General features: G+C 35.3%; 1 protein-coding gene and 1 pseudogene across 4 annotated transcripts in view; one reads left to right on the top strand and one right to left on the bottom strand.

The window, feature by feature from the left end:
- The first annotated feature begins 416 nt into the window (after window positions 1–416).
- On the top strand, window positions 417–1,188 carry LOC101018409 (annotated as a pseudogene).
- An 8,208-nt stretch (window positions 1,189–9,396) lies between these two features.
- TMEM135 (transmembrane protein 135) overlaps window positions 9,397–24,165 on the bottom strand; it is a 255,633-nt gene continuing 240,864 nt past the window's right edge. For all 4 annotated transcript variants that reach the window (XM_017948833.3, XM_017948832.3, XM_017948831.3 and 1 more), the window contains 6 exons: window positions 21,374–21,541; window positions 17,244–17,307; window positions 16,194–16,270; window positions 12,515–12,613; window positions 11,365–11,432; window positions 9,397–9,573 (listed from right to left, as the gene is read on the bottom strand). In XM_017948833.3, the coding sequence (XP_017804322.1) occupies window positions 9,441–9,573; window positions 11,365–11,432; window positions 12,515–12,613; window positions 16,194–16,270; window positions 17,244–17,307; window positions 21,374–21,541 (609 nt within the window). In that variant the 3' untranslated portion in view covers window positions 9,397–9,440. The remainder of the gene's footprint in view (window positions 9,574–11,364; window positions 11,433–12,514; window positions 12,614–16,193; window positions 16,271–17,243; window positions 17,308–21,373; window positions 21,542–24,165) is intronic.

Consider the following 24,165-nt stretch of genomic DNA (forward strand, 5'->3'; position numbering starts at 1 on the left):
TGTCTAGGACCTGAAGCCAAACTGGCTTCAATAGCTGCTGGGATGGTAGTAGGAGCCAATTTCCTGCAGTATTTACAAAATCATTTGTAAGAATAATATTTTCCAGACTTTTATAGGGACAATTAAGTGTGAATTTTTGGTCTGCAGACTCCATAAAGTTAGCAGGCATCCAACACGCAGCTGCTGAGAACACCACCTTCCATCCTAACTCCACTCCCTATATAAAGGCCTGACATACACTCAGATAGAGGATAAGCTGTAGTCTTTGCTCTTCAAATATATACCACCACCTAAAAAGAGCAACAGATGAATACACAGCTAATCAAAATCAAATGAAATGTGCTTTATTTGGGGTATGAGTGAACTGCTGCACTAAGACAGAGATAAAAGATGAGAAAAGGGTTATCTGGATAAAGATGGAGGATCATAGTTACAGCTTTTCACCGACTACATTGGGCCTGTCTAGTAAATTTGTCCCTATTGAATAGGCTTTGGCTGCTCTAGCTGGAGAAGCCCTTTCAGTGGGAGTTAAAGCAGCAAATGGCATGGTATTAGCAACTGAGAAGAGCAGAATTCTATTCTGTATGATGAGCAAAGTGTACACAGAGTGGAACTAATTATCGAACATACAGGTTTGGTGTATAGTGGCAATGGGTGCAGATTACGGAGTGCTTGTGCACAGAGTTCAAAAGCTAGCTCAGCAATACTATCCTGTTTACCAAGAACCCATTCCCACAACTCAGCTGGTAGAGAAATTCGCTTCTGAGATCCACAAATACACCCAGTCTGGTGGTATTTGTCCATTTGGAGTCTTTCTACTTATTTGTGGTTGTGGGGGACAGACATATTTACTCAGGCAGATCCATCTGGAGGGTTCTTTGAATGCCACAGCGACGGGAAAGAACTGTGTGAATGGGAAAACTTTCTTTGAGAGAAGATACAAAGAAGATCTGAAACTTAAAATGCCATTCATATAGCCATCTTAATCCTAAAGGGAAGTGTTAAAAGGCAAATGACAGAAGATAACATAGAAGTTGGAATCTGCAATGAAGCTGTATTTAGGAAGTTTATTTCATCCAGCTGAAGTTAAGGATTAGTTGGCTGCCACAGCATAATAATGAAGTGACTGAAAAATCCAGAATTTCAGATATTCTATCTACTTAAACACGTTTAAAGGATTTTTTTTTTTTTTTTTTGCAGAATCTTTTTAGATTTATTTCTATGTAGTTAATAAACTGATGTTTTAAAAATGACACTTATTAGGCCAGGCACAGTGGCTCATGCCTATAATTGGAGCACTTTGGGAGGCTTTGGATGGAGGACTGCTTGATCCCAACAGTTCAAGACCAGCCTAGGCAACACAGTGAGCCCCCTGTCTCTACAAAAAACAAAAACAAAAATTAGTCAGACATGGTGGCATGTGCCTGTAGTCCCAGCTACTAGGGAAGCTTAGGTGGAAGGATTACTTAAGCCTGGGACGTCAAGGTTGCAGTGAGCCATGATCATGCCACTGCACTCCAACCTGGGTGACAGAGACCCTGTCTCACTTATACACTGCTGGTGGGAATGTAAATTAGTGCAACCTCTATAGACAACAGTATGGAGGTGTCTTAAAGAACTAAAAGGAGATCTACCAAAAAAGACACTCATACGCATATTTTTATAGTAACACAGTTCACAGTTGCAAAGATATGGAATCAACCAAAGTGCCCACTGACCAATAAGTGGATAAAGAAAATGTGGTGTATATGCACCATGGAATACTACTCAGCCATAAAAAAGAAAAGATGAAATAATGTCTTTTGCAGCATCTTGGATGGAGCTGGAGGCCATTATTCTAAGTAACTCAGGAATGGATAACCAAATACAGTATGTTCTCAATTGTAAGTGAAAGCTAAGCTGTAGATACACAAGGGTATACAGAGTGATATAATGGACCATGGAGACTCAGAAGGGGGAGGAATAAAAACTATATATTGGGTACAGTGCACACTATTCTGGTGACAGGTGCACTAAAATCTCAGACTTCACCACTATACAATTAATCCATGCAACCAAAACCCACCTGTACCCCAAAAGCTACTGAAATAAAAATAAGTAAATTCATTCCTTAATTAAACAACACATAAAACATAATCAACTAAGATGTTTTAAAGATGAGCAAAACCTTCAAAGATGAGATTGATAGTATTTTAGAATACTGAATACAGAAAATAGCGGAGTGGAGAAAAAGAGAATTCTAAATCAAGAGAGAGAAGGATATAATGGGAAATGAAACTCAGGTCTGATCTATATAGAATTGGAATATGTCTATTAGAAATGTTTTCAGCTGAAAGTAACAGAATTCTTGGCTAATAAAGCCATAAAGGCTGTGATGATTAATTTTAGGTGTCAACTTGACTGGATTAAGGAATATCTAGAGAACTGGTAAGGCATTGTTTTGGGGTGTGTCTGTGAAGGTGTTTTCAGAGGCGACTGGCATGTGAGTTAGAGTGGACTAGGCAGAGAAGATCTGCCGTCAATATGGGCAGGCACCTCCAATCCACTGGAGGCCTGGGTAGGATAAAAACAGAAGAAAAGAAAATTGGCTTCTCTCCCCCCTGCAGCAGGGATACACTCTTCTCCAACTGCCCTTGGACATTAGGACCCCAGACTCTCTAACCTTGGGACTCCAGGACTTAAACTATCACTCCCCCACCCCACGTCCAGGTTCTCAGGCTTGAGAATTCAGCCTCGGACTGAGAATCACACCATCAATTACACCATCAGTTTCCCTGGTTCCAAGGCTTTTGGAATTATACTGAGCCAGACCACCAGCATCCCAAGGTCTCCAGGTTACGAATGGCCTGTGGTGGGATTTCTCAGCCTCCACAATCACATGAGCCAACTCCCTTAACCGCTTTTCATATCTCTCTGTGTGTCTCTCTCCATCCCTCTCTTATCTCTCTCTGTGTATCTCTTGATCCCTATTGTTCTGCCTCTCTGGGAAACCCTGACTGATACAGAACTTTAAGAAACAGACGTTTATTTTCTGAAAATGCCCAAATGCGTATGGTTATTGGCACCCATTCAGTGGCTCACGGAAGCAGGTTCTTTCCATTTTTCTGACCTGGCATCTTTAACATGCTAGTTTTTCATCTTTCTACTTTTCACCTCATGCCTGCAAGATTGCTGCCACAGATTTAGACCCTATTGACTAATACTAACACCTTGAACAAGAGAAAAAGAGCTAAAAAGAACTTTCCTGTAAGCAGAGAGGAAAGATTTTCCCAAGTGTTTCCCACATTTTCCATTACACTTTATTGGTCAAAACAAGGTAACGTGAACATCCCTGAGTAAAGGCTGGTTGGAAAAGTATCTGGACAAGAAGAAAGGAATGACATGAAAGGCCTAGAACAATTATGATTCATCCCTAGGGCTAGGCATGTAACTGTCTTAAACAACATCAGTGTTCCCTCAGCAAGGAAAAACTGTCACTAGTTGAGCAATTAACAATGACTGCAATCCCATTTTTGAATTTTAATCCAAGTTATAGGAAGAGTTCTAGTGAGGAAAAAAAGAAAAAGAAAAAAAAAAAAAGGTCCTCAGATGATTCAATTATGCCTCTAGTTTCATAGATTCATTTATCCTGACCTTTTGGTTCTGAAGAGCGTCTTAGTGCTATCCCTGAGCATTGAGAGGCTCTCAAAAACTGCAGACTCAGATTCAGATGCAACTGAATTTCTTCCTGAAGTTTTGCAGATATTATTTACCTTCAATTTTCCCTGAAATAAATAGAAAAACAAGTACTTCTGTTTTTTCCCTTGAGAACTCAAGATGAAGAAATACATAGCAAAGATACGGCAGGAAAGCACGGGTCAGGGAAGGTAAAGAAAGGAATAGGAGAAAAGAGATAAGGCTTGAAATGTGTTTATAGTCTCTTCTCTCCCATTGCTTTTGGCATCCAATACCATAATGACCAACCACAGGATGTACTTCAGCCTTTGGAACTAGAGCTTCAGGGTCCTCTTAGGTGACCAAAAATAATCTGAAAAGAAAATTAATTTAAGAGATTAATTAACTACTGGAAAAAGTTTAACAGACGTTGAAGAACTAGACTTCGAAAATTAACCAGTGCTAGTTCAGAGATGGAGGAAAGTAGTAATGCAAGGGTGACCTCAGCCAACATAGGTCTACAGGTCTACTTTGTGGAAGCCTGAACATCTCAAGACAGAAAGGGATGCTGAGTCTAAGCAAGGCAGATAAAAGCATGTTGTATGCCTATGGCCTCTATGCCAAGACCAGGGAACATCCTATTACCCACAGTCTGACAAGATTAGAATGTTATGCTCTGAGGAGGCAGCAGGCTGGGGATGGGGGAGAGTATGGCACAAAACTGAACATTTAAAAAAAAAACTGAACAGGCAAGCTATAGTAGTTTGTGAGCTAAAGAAAGAAGTGTAAACTGCACTTGGCCTTGATGTCCCTGTTGTTGACCAGATGGTATATGTGTCTGTGGTAATACACTGGGATTTTCAGGTCTGCGGGGAGAAACAATAAAACTCAATACACATTATTTCACATAAAACACATTTGTAGGAGGGACGGATGGAAAAAAAATGGAGAAAGTAAAAGAAAATAGGAAATTCCAGAGTCAAGTGATGTTACGGGGTTGTAAGAAGAGAAGAAATTAATTGTTCTGGATTTAAAGGCTTCACATACAGAGAAAAATCTCCTTCCATATCTGTGCAATTATCTTCTACATCATTCTGCCTAAGAAATGCAGAGCATATAAAAAAATCAGCGTCCCTGGAAATGTTTACTCCATTGTTATCACCGTTATGATCTCTTCAGAGCCTCTCACTTCAACGGCTGGCATAAAAGGTTGCAATGAAGTCCAAGGAGAATAGTTAACATAAAGTAACACCAGCAAGCAGAGAATGGACAAGGTGGTGGGGGGAGGGGGCAGTGAGAGAGAGAGAGCCCACATAAAACAGCAACAGAATCATTTCCAAAAGCCCAGATATAAATTCTTTCCTCCAACCAAAAGTCAATCATTTTTCTCTGTGTGTAAAATAGCACACATTCTTATTCAAGCTGTAAGCTTAAGGCCGTTCACTCACTACCCTGCTGCAGTCCTAGGACACAAGCTACATCATGGCCAACTTACTGCTCCACTTCTGTTTCCAGAAGTCACACACTAGAGTCAGTTTCATTTCTTTGTAGTCACCCGTTTTGCAACTACAGGGCTATTACAAAGTCACCTGAGGTTACTACTTTAAACAGCAACACAGTACTACGCAGCAGCCAGCAGCCGTAGAATCCAAGACAGCACCCCAATCTCAGGGTCATCTCAGTCCTTGACACTCCTTTCTTTGTTAATTCCTCAAGAAGAAATTATAGAGCTGGCACCAACAGTGGCTTCAGCACCAACAGTAAAGGGCTGGAGGCAACTGTAAACATCACCTCCACAATGAAGGTAACCTTATTACTCATCACATTCAAAGCGCAGCCCTAAAGAAAATATTCACTTCTTATTCCTTTTCTTGTATTTTTTTCTTGGCCACTCGGTTTCAGCTGAGTGAAGTATGACTATGTGAAAATGATTACGAGGAGTTATTAGGAGAGAGAATGTTTATAAGATATCTTAGCAAGAAATGTATACTTTTGCCTTTGGGAAATAAAGGACAACTTCGTTGCTGTGTCAAACTACTTATTACTCATACAAATAAAAATACGGCTAGTACTGTGGCTCACACTTGGAATCCCAGAGTTTTGGGAGGCCAAGCCAAGAGGGTCACTTGAGGTCAGGAGTTCAAGAGCAGCCTGGACAACATAGCAACACCTTGTTTCTACAAAAAAAATAAAAATAAATAAATTAAATATTAGCCAGGCATGGTGGCACATGTCTGTTGTCCCAGCTATTAGAGACTGAAGGGAAAAAATTGCTTGAGCCAAGGAATTTGAGGTTTTAATGAGCTACAACTGCGCCACTGTACTCCAACCCGGGCAATGGAGCTAGACCCCATCTTAAAAAATAAAAATTAAATCACATGGAGAATTTAAGGAATCTCTGGGTTAATAATTTATCTGCTCCAAAACAACATTTGGGTCATTGCTCCAGTGATCATTTCCCTTCAGCCCCACAAGAAGCTTCCTAATTAGCACCAAGGGAGATGTTGTGACACAGGCAAGCGGACGAAGCTCCTTGAGAGTAAAGGACATTGCTTTTCACTACCTATGAAATGTAGAGCACGCAGAAGCTCACGGATATAATAAAATATAACCAGGAAACAATTCTGTCAGCATTAACAACTAAATGAAATGTTAGCCTAGATACAATCTACAAGGAGATGAACACTCGAGCACAAGAAAATATTGTGTGACATTTGCTCAGTTTGGATTCCATCAAAAAAATATATGTTCATTCTAATAAAAGTTCATTATAAAATCTGAGAGCCAAAAAAAGATAACATTCTAAATTAAATAACAACTGACTAAACAACAAATGAAGGCAAAAAATAAACTAGATATCAACTGAGTGATGACTATGCTTATAGTTCAAGAAAAAAGTTACAGAAGCAAATGCAGAATTTATGAGAAAATATAACTGAACCAAAGGTGTTACTTCAAAAATGCGTAATAAAATGGATCCTGAAATTATTTGGTGAAAAACTGTTGAGAATTGAATAGATTTGAGACAATCTGTTATCTTGCAAACTCAGTCTTTACTCGGTTGGTACTAGTTCTAGGATTTTATTAAAACAGAAAATAGCAATGAAATGACCATAATACCACTGCCCCAAATGCACTGTTTTTCCATCTTTATCTACATAAAAATGTCAGAAAGATTAAGGGGACATAGTATTGTTTACTGTAATCAGTTCCAGTGAAAACTTACCATTTCTTCAGGATATAAATAAACTAAAAAACATGTTTTGGAATGCAGAGATCTATTTTACTTTATTTATAATGCCAAAAAGTTGTCAATCAATACCTGATTAGTTAGAGGTAGAAAGGTAATCATTCTGATTGTCTTCAAAAACACAAAGTGTCTTTGTGTTTGCTCAAACAACTATACTTTGCAGTCTGTCCCAATGAAATCAAACTGGACTTCTCAATCCACCACTGCAAATTGGTTAACTATTCACTCAACCTATACATTCATCATTGTGTTCTGCTTCATGATAGCTATTTCATTTTACATTTTATATAAAATTTGAAAAATGACTGCAATTTATAAAAATGAAAAAGTAAATTGTAGAAATACACCTTTTTGACCAGCAAAATTTTACTAAACAATCTCAGCAAATTTCATAATTCGTCTTTCAATATCACAGTCTTTTAGTGTCAATGAAAACAATAATTTATGAATTAAAACATCTTTTTTAACCTGACAGGAAAATATATAAGCACAATTTCTGGATAAAGAAAATGAGGTGCAGTTAGCAGTGCTCTCTCGGTGCTTCATTTTAAACAGTAAACACAGTACCAATCATCATTTTGATTCCAGTGAATAAAAAGTTAAGATTAAATTTATTAATCAACTTTGAAGTCTGAAACCAAAATGATCTTTTAACAGCATTGCCAATTCTAAACAGCATTGTCGATTCTAAAAGGCTAATCATAATGCCAAATTTTGACCAAATGATAAAGTGGCCCTGTTACCATGGTACCCAAGTCTGTCTTTTTGTTGGGTTTCTATTTGCCATAACAACCAAGGATTGAATTACATTTAAGAAGTATACAAGGCTTGATGAAATTGAATATGGGGGATTAAGCATTTTTAAAGTGTGGGTTATAATTCCTTTTGCAACACAAGTTCTACTGCATAATTTGCAATGGCCTTAAAAGTTTTTAGCAACAAAATGTATTTTAAAAATATCATCATCCCTACATGTTACATTAACTGTAGACCACTTCAGCTTTTTATTAACATAGAAAAGTATAACTTTTCCCAAAAACTGTAAATAGTGACCATATTTCAATCACAGCTGTCCTGAACTACTCTCATTATCAGCAGGACTTTGTGGTGTCACCTCTTTATTCTAACAGTAAAAATGGTGACAATGATATTCAAGAAGAAGGCTGGAGAACCTGAATCCAATTAGTGACAAAATGGACTTTTTAAACAAACATTGGATTTTTATAGTGTTTTCAGGTGCAAAACATCCATTACATAAGTTAAACAGCTGAGAGGACACAAACTGCCAACTTGCCAAGACTACTTTGTTCCATAGGATTTTGATCCCTTCTAACACAACAATGGCATATAAACTGAGCTCTGAAGAATTATGTCCATATAAAAGAAAACAAACATAATAAACCTATAGGAAGTTTAAAAGTTTTGTTTTTGGCTGGGCGTGGTGGCTCAAGCCTATAATCCCAGCACTTTGGGAGGCTGAGACAGGCGGATCACGAGGTCAGGAGATCGAGACCATCCTGGCTAACAACGTGAAACCCCGTCTCTACTAAAAAATACAAAAAAAAAAAAAAAAACTAGCCGGGCAAGGTGGCAGGTGACTGTAATCCCAGCTACATGGGAGGCTGAGGCAGGAGAATGGCGTGAACCCGGGAGGCGGAGCTTGCAGTGAGCTGTGATCCGGCCACTGCACTCCTGCCTGGGCGACAGAGCGAGACGCCGTCTCAAAAAAAAAAAAGTTTTGTTTTTAAATATTCAAGTGTAATACTTCTGTGAAAGATTAAAACATACATTTCAACTCTGTTGGATGTGTCCATTTCCATTTACCCCTAACCTGCCATTAGTACATAGGTTTCCTAGGCTGCCAAATATCCCAACTAACTGGTCATGAAGAGAGATGATGTTATTAGTTGAAAGAAAAGCATGGATACCACGACATTTATCCAAATGGTATGAGACCCATCTTTGCATCCCTGAAGTAAGAATGGCCACTTCTCCAATTAAATTGCTCTACACGAAAGCAGCACTGTCCGTGGAGAGTGACTCCAAATCTATAACATTCCACTACTACAGATACCAATTCCAAACTTAAAAAAAAGATTCAGACCAAATCCATGTACCCGTGATCCTTTGTAAATCCTAAAACATAGAAATAATTCTAATTTTAATCAAGAATTATATTGGAATGAACTAAAGACATCTTTTAAAGTAATTTTAAGTGTACTCTTGTTTGCTATTACACTTCTACATAGATTATATAATATTGCTTATGGACATAATTTGATCAATAATATATAATAATGTCAATCACTACAGTGATCCAGAATCTTATTCTGGCTATGGAGGAAGCTTAATTATTAAGCAACACCTTCCTAAAAAGCTTCTGAATTTCTGATTCATAAGAAAAACAACACAAATGAAAAGAGTATCTCTAACTGAAATAACACTGAAGTTCGAGCTTGGGCCCCCTCCTTTGTGTTCAACATAATTAACTCTTCAAAATGAAACATTTAGTCACATTAATAAATTACAGTCATCTTCAAGAAAACTCTGTGGGCAACTCTGGTGTTACAGTTGTGTATCTTGGATCCAACCTGGGGATGAAATCCTGAAAGTGTTTAGATGCACCAGTACCAAAAACATCAAGGACTTTTCGGTTCATGACAGCAAATCTGTAAAACAAAGAATACAGTAAACCAAGTATTAATATAGTTTATAAAATAATTCATTTTAGTTGACTTATCTTTTGTGGGATGGGAAAACAGAAAAGGCTAACGTGGCAAAGGATCTAAATTCAATGGCAGATTCAAGTCACATGAATGCTTTTCTTCGCGATACACTGTCTCATATTTTACTTAAAGAGATAATCCCCAGATCTGAAACCGCAGAGATTACAATCATTATTTCAAACCCTTCTAGAATTCTTTCCACTAGACTGTATCAAATAGAAAATTAGGTTCATTATTATTTTTATGATGAATAAATTCACAGGAAACTAAACAATAAATGAACTAACATTACCAATGAGGCAAAAGCATTAAATGTAATTCCTCTCATAATTGACATCTTAATGTCTCACAATCAAATGAAAACACATTCAAATGTGGAAATGTTTAATGAATAAAAGGCAAACAGCATACAGGTTTTCAAATGTCTAACAGACACAACACAGTAAAAACATACCCTAATGTTATCCATTACCTAACCTAAGATATATAACATTTTTCAAATACACAAATTTAGCTAATGTACAGGATAGACCTTCTGGGTCTCTGTGCTTATTCACAAGCATTTCCTTATTTCCTTTCTGGAGAAAACAGCTGAATGAAATTAGTTTTGAATCACTGGCCAGCATTATTCTGACAGCCTATAAATGCGACTTTGAGTACTTTTCCAAAGTAAGTTCCCTTCCAAAATAATCAACTAGTAAAACTCATTAATGTGCAGAAAACTAAATGACAAAAACATGATTACACAATAATAAATAAAGGATCTACAGCGACACGGGTAAGAGGGAAAGTTCTGAAGCCAGACTGCCTGATTTATGTTCCAGCTCCTTCATTTACTAACTGAGTGACTCTGGCAAGCTATCTAACTCCTTTGTACATTTTGGCTTCCTCATATGTAAAACAGGGATAATAATAGTACCTAACTCATAGAGTTAGGATTTAAGGATTAAATGCATATTTATGTATACGTGTATATTGTATGTGTGCCTCTTAAAACCACACCTTGGACACTGTAAGCACTATACAAGTATTTGCTATTATTCTTAGTAATGATAGTAATATGTGCAATTTACCCAGTGCTACTATAAGCATCTTGATTTTCCTACAACCACACAATGTATGCATTATTGTTTCATTGTAGACAGAAAAAAACTTACGCGCATGAGGGTAAATAATTTTCCATAGTAACACAGCTGAAGGTAGCAGAGCTGGACTCAAATTTAGGTCTGCCTGACTCTAAAACCCATGCTCTTTCTATTAGGTCAAAATGCCTCCCAAAGAATTAGATTAAGATCAGGAGAGAAAACAAAACAAAGTAAAAATGATACGTAAGGTAGAGGAAAGTATACTTACAACAAGAAGCAACGCAATATGACTATTTCCTAAATGGAAATCAGTTAATTAAGTAGAGATGATCTTTAATGAATCTGCTTAATATTTTTAATAAAAAAGAAATGGCCAATGATTCAAACAGTCAGACTTAAGTATTTATGTAGCAATTAATCAGTAGTTAGCAAATCAACATGATATTAATCTAGACCACTTAAAACATCTACATTATACAGGGAAAAGAATGGTCAGAATAATGATCACTCAAAAAACGCCCCATGTTATTCTTAGTAAGTTGCTCATATTTTATTTATATATAAATACCTACTTTACCACTGAAAGAATATTCCCTCAAAAAAATAAAACCACTAATAATATTTTTAAGAAAACTGCTTAGTCACTTACTTGCCCTTGGTGAGTCTTAAAAGGAACTTCCAGTAAGATGGTCTCAAAGTCTGAACTTCCATGACAGCCTAAGATTATTAAATTTGAGAATTCTTTTAGTAAGTATAAATGAAAACTGAAAGTGATGAAATACACAAAGGTGTATTGATGTTTAAGTTGGTAACTATCAAGAATCTTCGTAAATATGCCTTCAAATAAAAATGTTGCTTTTGGCCGGGCGCGGTGGCTCACACCTGTAATCTCAGCATTTGCAGAGGCTGAGGCAGGCGAATCACCTGAGGTCGGGAGTTCGAGACAAGCCTGACCAACATGGAAAAACCCCGTCTCTACTGAAAATACAAAAATTAGCCAGGCGTGGTGGTGCATGCCTTTAATCCCAGCTACTTGGGAGGCTGAGGCAGGAGAATCACTTGGACGCAGGAGGCGGAGGTTGCAGTGAGCTGAGATTGCGCCACTGCACTCCAGCCTGGACAAGAGCAAAACTCCATCTCAAAAAAAAAAAAAAGTTGCTTTTGAAGTAATAATTAAGTGAATAGTCATTATCAGGAAGGATTTGCTGAGATATTGATACTTCATTAGTTTTAATGAGTTTTTCAACCTGGCAGCATTTTGTGAGAAAGAGCAAATAAAAGTTTTCCCAAAAATTTTAAAACAGCCCTAACACCATTAATGTCAATAATAATGGTTACAGAATTTAGAGACTGAACAATGCTTATATGAAACTAGTTCTTCCTCATCCTCATTCTGAATATTGGAGAAATGTAATTATTTATATTTATGCCTATGCCTATTACCAGCATATCCCTATTATCCTTTTTTTTTTTTCTAATCAAAGGGAAGGATAATTAAATTGGGGCATTCTTCCCAAGGTACTGGAATAATAATTTACTTATAAATTGTAGTCTATTAAAACCTAAAAATTGGTGTACTCATAGAAAGGACCTAGCCCATTAAGTTAACATGTTTAAAGATCAGAAGCCTGTAAGCTATCTTGCTGAAAAACAAAAACAAAAACAAAAACAAAAAAAAAGAAGCTTAAAATGTAATACTGTAAATAGAAATGTTCCCAGAGTTTGTTTTTCTCCCATTTGATTAATGTACATTAGAAACAGGAATCATTCAATTTCTCATTTCAAGAAGCTATACTTACTGCCTGGAAGCAAATTGCTGTAGAGATGGAATAGATGATAGTATCTGCATGAGGAAAATAGGGAACCTTCCCTGCTTCAATGCCTTTGAAATACATTGTCTGCAAAACAAGCATAAGACAAGAGTTATAAAGAAAAAACCTCAGCATTAAAAACACAGTTGAGCATTGTGCTCCCTGCCTACAACTATGTTTTCTACCTTTCTGAATCCTAATACTCCCTTCAGAGCTCAAACCATGTCACATTTTTCATAACGATGTTAAAGGTTAGCCCTTCCCTTTCCCTCACTGTTTTGCTCCAAATCCCAGCTTCAAGCAGTAATACTTTTCTGTAAATTCAGTAACATTTTATTTCTGCTTTTTAAATGATATTTACTCTTCAATGCTTTCTGTACAGTGCTCATGTGCTCTCCTCCCTGATAGATCTGTTCATCCTTCATTAATTTATTCAGTAAACATTTAACGGTATCTACATGCTGGGCACTGTTCTTCACAAAATAAAGAATATAAACAAGATGAGAACTCAAAAGAAGTCACTGACAGGTGGCAACAACCTTCTCTTCTTCAACTTTGCATGGTCTTCAATACCTACCCCAGACTATGGCATTAAAATACTTGCTAAGTAAATCGGACCCTTTTAAAATTATATCCCAACTGAATTGCCATAGAAAGAATCCTCAAGATCTATATAAGCTACCGTAATCAAAGAGCAAAGCAACAAAGGAAATGATAAGGTGAATACTTTACATACAAATTAACCCAAAAGTATATACTGAGGATTAAATGTACATAATATGTGTAAGAGACTGGGATATATGAGAATTGTAAGATATATACCAAGTTATAATCTATTTTGGAAACAAGATAAATAAATATACATTGGCCATTATTTTGAAAAAAAAAGTAACAGTATATTGCAAGATACAGATATATTGTGCTGTACTCATGTTGAAGAAAATTTAATTCAGATGTGGTAGAACTGCATCACACAAATGTTAAGTGAAACAGCTATTTCCCAATAGAGAGAATAACTGTGTTTCTAATTATTTACAATAAAATTCATTTAATAAACCAGATTCTAAGTTAATGAAGGATAGAAACCATATCCTATACTTCTATACTCTTTCCAGTATGTAGCACAGTAATGAGAACATAATATATACTAAATAAAAATATGCATTTGACTCAGAGGTTCCTAGAAAACAATGGTCTATACAGTTAATTTTTATATCATTTTCACTGTACAGTAATAGAGCATTTTAATATAAAATTAACTTCAATCATAGAAAAATGATTGTCTATTACAACAGAGCAACAAATTCCACAAAAGGACATAGCAAGCTTAAATTTCTAATCTCCTTAAATTTTTTTTCTTTTAAAGTCTCCACCAGCACAGTTTATATGCCAGTTTCTTTTGCCAGGATCAGATATGGCCTGATGACACAAGAAAGGGAGAGATACCATTGCTTGCCTTAAAAAACTCTGGCCACTTCGCTGTAAAACCCCTTTAATAAACTAGATCTCAATATTGGTTTCCTCTTGTGTTAAAGAATATATTTTTGCCACCTAAGGATTATTTTCTTTCTCTCAGTTCCCTTTTCCTCTCCATTAGCAAGTCTTGTCAAGTCTACTCCTAAACATACACCAAACCTGTGTAGTTCTCTCCATCTCTGCTGCTACCATCGTGGTGCAAGGCACCATCTCCTGACAGAGACTAACTGTTCTCTCAGCTTCGGTCCTGCCTCCCTCTATATAGTAGCCAGAATGTTCTTCTTAAAATGTGAATTAAATACTGTCATTTCCATGCTTAAAACTCTTCAGTGGTTTCCAGCGCACTGAGAAAAAAAAAATAAATTATTTACCCCAGCTTTTAAAATCCTACATGATCTGGCTCCTGCCTGTCTTCCTGATTTCATGATGTATATATTCTCTCAATCTCTCTCTCTCTCTCTCTCACACACACACACACACACACACACACACACAAGCACATATTTGGGTAAAGCAAGTAATTAAACAAGTTAAATAAAATCTATACTCTTAACTTTGAATTAGAAATATCAATATGCTCCAAATGTATTTTCTGTCTCTAAGAAGAAAGGGGAGGGAGATTCTCTAGCTCCGTTCACTGCGAAAGCCAAGAATCAGTAACTAGCCTGGGAGCAAATAACCTCTAGTACCCGGACTGAAATCTTTAAATACCATTTCCCACTAAAACAAACTAGGAGCCATTACAGAGAAGACTGATTCTATGTCTGAGGCAGAAAATGTCCCAGATGAGCCTGGAATATATTGTCTTACAGCAAGAAAGCTATCAAAGATAATGGTGTTATGTTACAACAAACAGGAGTCAACTTAAGGAAGCTCTCATGGCCAAATATGGGAACAATTTGAGCATAATGATTGCAATGGGTTAAAATAAAACATATATGTTAAACTCCAAATCTTCATAATGATACTTTAAAAATAAAGACTCATTGGTCAACTTTGCAGGATGCTAACGTACTAACTCATTCTAAACACTGATAATTAAAAATGAAGTAATCAAGCATTTTATTTTGACTTCCCAGAACAACATATTTCAGAGTAACCAAACAGTTGAAAATGAAAAATGCTTTTAGAACAATTTTAGCTAATAAACACAGAATGAACAAACAATAATAGTATTTTTCATCATTTTACAACCCTTAATGAAATAATAAATCCCAGTGATTATTAACAGCTGGTAAAACCACTAGCTAAAAGGCTACTGGGGAACCTTATGTTGGCTCTATCAACACCTAAGCCCACTGATCAATCTTAGCATTACAATAAGAGAGACAACCAGACATTTTTGTGCCTCGTCATGCAATTGAAAGTTCACATACACAGCAAATGTGAAGTATGTCTGTTACCGCCTATAAAAATTTAAACCTGAATTTGCTTAGGCCTCAAGATCTAACAATTTTTAAAATTCATGAGTTAAATAAACATGTTAACAACAGTGAGGATGCAATCAGCAAAATTCAGAATTTGGGAAATTCCCTGAACTAATGACCTACATCTTCAACAAATAAATGTCAAGGAAGGAGGAGAAGGAGGAAGAAAAGCTGTAGCAGCAGTAGTAGGGGGGTAACTATTATAAACTAAAAGAAACTTTGTTTGGAACTTGATTAAAATAAAATGATTGTAAAAAGATATTTATAAGATAATCAGTGAAGACATAAACTCTAATTGGATATATTATATTACTATGGAATTACTGGGAGGGTTTTAATGTATGATAATGATACTGAGGTATTGTTGATTTGTTTGTTTTGAAGAAGCCTTTAGCCTTTATTCTTTAAGGAGTCTACTCTGAGATTTTTTTAAGGATGAAATGATATAATGTCTGGGATTTGCTTTAAAACAATTCGGTACCTGTGGGGTTGAGGAGTGTAGATGAAAGGAGACTGGGCAAATGCTGGTAACTGTTGAAGCTGCATGATGGGTGCATGAAGGTTAATTACACTACTCTTTCTATAATTAATGTATATTTGAAAAACACACATACACAGACAAACACAGGGGAATCAACTTTGCAAATACTTTTAGAGGATTAAAATTTACTTTTGCCATTGGGATATATATTTGCTGTTAAAACAGTCAGCAGCTAAAAGCTTTATATTCTTTGGAACTTTTCATGCATAAAAATTTTGCTTACCTCTACCAATTTGGATGCTAAGTACATGGAAATTGTTGTGCTTTTATAAAACATCATTGATATACCTGCCAAAAATCCTGAAACAAGAAATAAGAAATAACTGATAAGATCGCAAAGTGTTTATTTAGCATTACGTCATCAGAAATGTAAATTCAGTTACACAGAATCAGCACTACCTCCGTTACAACACAATCAAGGACAGTAATACACCAGATGACATTAAAATGGGGTGAGTTATTATTGCATATTTTTTTATTTAAAAATTGATATTCAGAGTTAGAAATAAACAGTTCTGATTTATGTATAACAAGAAGCTTTACATTTCTATTTTAACTTTAAAGAGGAGTGGTCTTGCCAAATACAATTTAAAAAAAATAATTTTTCAAAGCCTTTTGGTATCATTTTGATTTTAAGTGGAAATATTTATTCATATATTCTTCTAATATTAAATAGTTCAAACAATTTTTAGTGCTATCAATACTTCTCTCCACAGCACTGCTTTCATTCATTCTATAAATGGAAAACCAAGGCCAGGGGAAGAGAGGAGTTGTCGAATACTAATAACTAAGATTATTCCTAATAAATACCTGATAAATTATCTATTTAATTTAACAATATATTACACTTATGGAAAATAATATTTAGATTTTTTAATAAAATGATTAAGGTCCTTTAAAAAGTTATTATGAAAATATATGCCATTTTCTCATGGTAAAAATAGAATTTTCAATGAAATCTACTTGAACTTCCATTAATCACTTATATGGTAACTATAAGGCTTTCGTTCTTTTGTGACACATTCGCTAGGATTTATGGCCTATAGCAGGACAGATACCCAAGTCATTACACTGTCAACTCAAAACATCAGATGACAACAGTGCCTTAATATGTTGAACATCACAAAGTATTTGGACAAGTGCCTCAACTGGGATTCTATTACAATAGAGAAAGGAAGATACATAGAAATTGGATGAATTGGATGGTATTTCTAATTCATTCCTACCACTGATTAATACAATAATAACTATTCATTTTTTATTATTGCTTTACCAGCTATAATAGCATGTAGTTCATCATCTAAGTTTCTGATCCAGCGCAGGAAGCAACTAGTACCCTAGTTAAGGAGAAAATACAATGACTACAGTTATTTCATTTCTAGAAACAAAAGCATAAAACAAAAACAACTATAACGAATCAATTCATCAGATTACCTTGCAGTTCAATTAGTGATCTTATCTAAATCAAACTGAATATGTGATTGGAAAAATTATGAAAAATAATATTTTATAAAGTTATTACTCTGGATAGACTCTATTAAGAAATTACACATAATATTTTTATTGCACTGATTTTTCAAAATAAATCCATAAATTCCACTTTGCCTAGCTATCGAATGCTGAGAAAAGCATCATTCCCATTTTAACAAGAACAAAATGCTGGTTAAATAAGTCTGTCAGGCCACAATTCTATACCCAGAGAAAATATTTCTCAAAACTGAAGATGAAACAAATATTTTTTCCAGACAAATAAAAGCTGAGAAAATCCATCACCAGCAGATCTGAGCTCACACAAATGTTAAAGATAGAAGGAATATGACACGAGACAAAAATTTAGAACTATGAAAAGAAATGCAGAGTTCTGGAAATAGAAAAGTGAAGGTAAATTTAGAAGACATATTTTTCTTATATTTACTTGCACGAAAAGTTAATTAACTATCTAAAATAGGAGTCAGCAAACTATTGCTCACTAGCCAAATCCGGCCTGCCACTTGTTTTTATATGGCTCAGGAGCTAATAATCATTTTTACAGTGCTAAATAAATGAAAAATAAATCAAAAGAATGACATTTTACGATGTGAAAATTATACAAAGTTCTAATTATAGTGTGATAAAGTTTTACTGAAACAGCCACACTCATTCATTTATATATTGTCTATAGCTGCTTTCACACTGTAACAGCAGAGGTGGGTAGTTATGACAGAGACCATATGGTCACAAAGCCTAAAATAGTCATGATCTGGCTCTTCACAGAAAAAGTGTGCTGACCCCTGATCTAAAACAAAAATAGTAACAACGCATTGTGGAGTGTATAACACATATAAAAATAAATGATAAATGTTAAATTCTATAACAAAGGATGGGAAGGAGAAATTCAAAGTACAGTGTTGTAAGGTCTGACACTGTATGTGAAGTAGTATAACATTACTTGAAGATTGGCTGATACATTAAAAATGTGTATTATAAAATGTTAAGGCAGTCACTAAATGAAAGCAAGCACAAATAATAAGGCAATCATGAAGATAGAATAGAGCCATAGTAAAATACACAATCAATCCAGAAGGCCGAAAAAGAAAAAAAAAAAAAAAAAAGAAGGAAAAAAAAGGAACAAACACAAAACAACATGAAAGTAGGTTTAAACTCAATCACATTATAAACTATATATGTTTACATATAATACATTATATGTAAACAGTACAAACATGCCAATTAGAAGACAGAGATGATCAGATTCTATAAGAAAGGGCCAACTCTCTCCAGCCTAAAAGAAACTAGTTTTTCAAATGAAGACGGAAAAATTAAAGTGAAACAATGGAAACATTATTACATCAAACGATAATTTTAAAAAGTTGAAGTAGTTTTATTAATATTAAATGTAGACTATAAAACAATGAATATTACCAGAGATAAAGAAGAACCTTACCAAATTTTTAAAAAAGGGTCAGTTCACCAAGAAACAGAAAAAACAAGGTTTATTTGCCTGCCCTTCTCTTAACATTCTTACAAAGATACTATAGCATGGGCAATTTGTTTTTGAAAAATCACATACAGTTTTTGAACACACCACATGAATATTTTCTGAAATTTTCTGACCCAGTTGTATTTTTGTTAGTTTAATACCATTTGTTCGTATTACCTAAGCAAATAAATAGTAACAGAAATGAAAAATAAAAAAGCAAAACAAAACACACTCTGAGATATGCTAGATGGTAGGGAATAACCAACCTGGGGCTAAAAATGTTGGAGATAATCCACATGTAAATAGTTAAGAGTTTACGTTAAGAATAAATACAAATGCTGTAACGTGAGAAATTTTTTTTAAATGTGAATATAAACATGCAATTACCAATAATCTGTCCTTAACTCTTATATATTCAAATACATTAGTAATGCTTCCTATTCAAACCATATTGAAAATGTTTTTAACATTAGTAATATTTCATAACAAGTGATCCATTATCTATAGTTTATTATTCCTCCTTTCCTTTTCAAAATATTTTATCCATACCTATCTTGTATGTGTAAATTTTTACAGAAAATGACACTGACCATGTTACCCTAAATAATTCTAGAATTCAGTTTTCCCATCATTAATTTTATTTGAGTTTAACAACAAAAAGTGTGTATATGTGCATGTATATATATACACACATATATATACCCACAGAATATATATCCTTCTTTCAATATATTTATTAAAATATACATTAACACTTATTCAAAGAAATAAAATATGAATGAAATATATATATATATTTTTTGTAGACAGAGGGAAGGTAGACAAATCCCATCTACGAAAATGCACACTCCTTTAATGTCCTTAATTCATTAGTCAGACATATTGGAATGCCTGCTGCATGTTCCTGCAAAATGAGCCACAACCCCTGTGCTCAAAAGATGTATCTTTTTTTTTTGAGACGGAGTCTCGCTCTGTCGCCCAGGCTGGAGTGCAGTCGCACGATCTCGGCTCACTGCAAGCTCCACCTCCCGGGTTCATGCCATTCTCCTGCCTCAGCCTCCCCAGCAGCTGGGACTACAGGTGCCCACTACCACACCCGACTAATTTTTTTTGTATTTTTATTACAGATGGGGTTTCACCGTGTTAGCCAGGATGGTCTCGATCTCCTGACCTCATGATCCGCCCACCTCAGCCTCCCAAAGTGCTGGGATTACAGGCGTGAGCCACCGCGCCCGGCCACACATATCTTTTATAGAGTAAAATTACGGCAAAAGTGAGCAATTTGTGATTGTAGATTAAAAAAAAACAACAAATCAATTTTTTTCACAGTCATACAGGCTGGGAGTTCAAAGATCAAGGTATGCTCAAGGTTCGCTCCTCCTGAGGCCTCTCTTCATGGCTAGCAGATGGCCACCTTCTCCCTGTGTCCTCGTGTGGTCATTCCTCTGTGTGTGTACATGTTCTAATCTCTTTTTTTTTTTTTAATTGCAACTTTTTTTTTTTTTAGACTCGGGGGATACACGTGCAGGTTTGTTATGGGGTATAAAGTGTGGTGCTGAGGTTTGGGGTATGATTGATCCTGATACCCAGGCACTAGTTTTCCAACTCTTGCCCTGCTCCCTCCCTCCCTCCCTCCTCTAGAAGCCCCCAGTGACTTCTGTTGTTATCTTTATGTCCATGTGTTAGGTCAACATTAATTAACACACTTTACCATTTAGAGACTATATTCAGATTAAGAATCTTTTAAGTGTTTTATAAAATATGATTTACATACTAGTGACTCCATTATGCAAAAGGCCATCACATAAAGTTGCAGAGTACTAGGTTAAGAATGATCTCTACATATATGTTTAGGTGTAGGCTTATATATGTGCGGGCACTTTTATAGGAACATACAGAATGGGGTGGAAGACTGTGAACTCTGGTTATTTGAGACAGTGTAGTAGCAACTGGGAGTGGGTGGAATAAGGAACATAAGTCATTGCTTATATAAGTTACAACAGAAAATCCTCACCGATTCTATCAAGTGTTTATTTCAGCTAGAAAGATCTGAAATACATTTAAACTAATAACCAGGCAGTAAATATGATTAAAAAAACAAATAAACCAGGCATATTAATATCATTTTTGATGTTGGAAATATCCAAAAAATTCATATTTTCTGAGTGTCTATGTACTGAAAAAGAAAATGAGTCTGACAATGTTTAATACCATATCTAAATGCAAACATGTCTACATGTTCAAGTATATTAAATAATATTTTAAAAGAAGAAATTTCTGCACCCTCACTTCCCAATACATTGTATAGATCTGGTTATGTTCAAGGTATCTATGAATATTCCAGAAAGAAGCATTAAAAAATAAGTGAACTAAGGCCATCTCTCATTCTAACAATAGCAATGTTATTTATTTCCCATTTTTCTTTCCTCTTCTAAAAGCCTTACCTTGTATATACTAACAAAAGAGCCAAGAAAAGCTCCAAGCTGGAAGTTTTCTTTATTGTAGAAGAGAGAAAGTAGCCGAGATGGCTGTGTAAATAGATGCCTAAATGCAGAGGGGATTCGGAGGCAGCACTGGATCAAGTACCCCACGCTAAACATTCTGATGAAACCCTAGAGGAAATTTGGAGGAAAATCTGATTTACAAACAAATTTTGAAGTTTTTCATAGAATATGAATTTTACCATCTCAAAATAGAAACAAGACAAAACAAATTTAATCTAAGTTTATATCACAGCAACTTTCAAAATAAAGCCTTAAAACCTCAAACAATAATTTTAAAACAATTACCTTAAAAATAAGAGTGAAGTCTTGGAATGAGTTTACTTTCTTTGATTTACAAAGACTTAAAAAGTCTCACAAGCACTGGCCAAGCTTGCCTATGTACCAGAATTCCATTTCTTGACATTTTGTTGACAATAATCAGGATTTTAAATTCCTAAACCACAAATGAGTTTTACATACAAAAGCACTAAAATTCCAAAAACTACTTAATAAAACCAAATGCTCTTGAAAAATGTTAACAGAAAACTGCTCTTAATGATTAGCACGAGTAGGGATTATTTTCATAGAAAAATATTTTCATTATTTGTTCAGACCTCTGGTGCTAATTTTTAAAATGGTCAGGTAAGAAGAACTTCCAGAGGGCAGGGAGTGCATAATTATATCTAGGTTTTCATTCATGTGCTCCACTATGTCGGGCTAAAACATCCCTAGGGAGGAGTAGCTTTAAGGTATATCAAATTAAACTTGAAAAAGCAAACCTACTACAAATTTACTGTTAACATTTCTCTATATTTCCTTCAACTGTCCATAATGCAAAAGAGATCTGGAGAGGATGACTATTATTGGTCAATTTCATTTCCGTATTTACGAAGATGAATTTTAGATGTCTGAGAGACTATAAGTAATTAATATTAAACTGAAAAATTTCAATTAGCACAAAACATTAACAAAAAGAATAGTATTTTCTATACAGTTCAACCAATACATTGTTAATACCAGTGTCCCATCCTCCTCCTCTCTAACTCTGACTGGAATGGGAAAATTATTTACATTCTTAGCAGTGTATGCCCAAAAGTCAGGTTTGTATTTTCTGGACTACAGCTTTCTTTTCTAGAAAAAGAATTAATTACTATGAGGAAACACTGGTTAATTTACCTGAAACTACCTAATACCTTATTAAAACATAAAATCAAATTGTCCAATCAATTACTGTGAATTCTCAAGCATCTGCTTAACTGAAATTGCCTAGTATTTGTTAAATGAATGAAATGGTCACACTTCTATCTTGCCACTGATAACCTTATAATGATAATCTAAGGATTTAGGGATTATAATTACATTACAATCTTTTTCATACTATTTTCAAGAGAACTATTCATCCACCCATTAATGTACTTAGAAAATATTTGCTGAATGCCTGTTATGTGCCAAACATTACACTAGATGCTGGGGATAACAGTGAAGAGGAGGACACAGAGTTCTTGCCTTCGTGGAGCTTTCATGTTCATTAGTGGAAAAGAAAATAACTAAGTAAACAAATACAAAAGATTATAATAAATGTTATGAAGGAAGTAATCAAGACACTAGGATAGACATTAACAGGGCAATCTATATTAGATTAAATGTTAAGGGCAGACATGTAAATGATGTGACATTTAAATAGAACCAAAAGAGAAGAAGTTAGCATGAGAACAACGTTTCAGACAGCTCAGACAGAAAATATAAAGCCAATTAAGAGGCTGGTAGGTGTAAGGAACCAAGAAAAACTTAGTGTGAATGCAGTATAGAATGTTAGGACAATGTAATTAATATGAGGATTTACTCAGGGATGTGATTTAACATATGGTGTAATTAAGTTTTTGAAATAATGAGGTTCATTGTCAAAAAATTTCGCTACCATGTGTATGGCTTAAAGCCCTCACCCACAGGTCTCCAAATAGTTTTACATTCATGGATATAATACAGTATTCCAATTTATACATAAATTGCCAAGTTTACAGTACTGGTACACATTTGAAAGAATCACTAGTTTTTTTTCGCTTGGAAATTCTCACTAACTTTCTCATACAATTTTTTTTAATATTACCTCCCCCATTCCAAATTTCTCAAATAACCTCTGATTTAATCCAAATACTTCTCTTAGATCCCCATCTAAAGCTTTCCTTTGAACTACAATCATGTTCAGTTGGAAGGAATAATAAATCCAGGTACCAGCTGACTTGGACTGCCAGCAATGTTACTTTTTTTTTTTTTTTTTTCCGGCCACTTTAAACTGAGGCAGGAAATCAAATTTGGAAAGAGTGTCAGAAAGTATTGCATAACCGAGGAACAAAACAAAACAAAACCCTACTGTTTTATCCTTGGTCATTCTGGGGAATTGTGAAGCTAAGTGTGGGCTGGGCAAATGGTACCGTCAACACTGGGTCACAGATGTTTACCTTCATGAGCACTAATGTGGGACAGTTCCTCCTTTCTAGAGTAACCATAAAGGGGCTGTCTTTTGGGATACTGCACAACTCTGCTCTTCTCATCATCAACTGAGTAGAGACTAAAATTGCAAGAAGAACATAAACTTTCTACAGCATTGGAACTGTTAGAGCACCATTCAAAACTAAGGAACTTGGCTGGGCGCGGTGGCTCACACCTGTAATCCTAGTGTTGTGAGGTCAAGGCAGGCAGATCACCTAAGGTCAGGAGTTCAAGACCAGCCTGGCTAACGTGGTGAAACCCCA

Source organism: Papio anubis, chromosome 12, assembly GCF_008728515.1.
Source record: "Papio anubis isolate 15944 chromosome 12, Panubis1.0, whole genome shotgun sequence".
Classification (NCBI taxonomy): domain Eukaryota; kingdom Metazoa; phylum Chordata; class Mammalia; order Primates; family Cercopithecidae; genus Papio; species Papio anubis.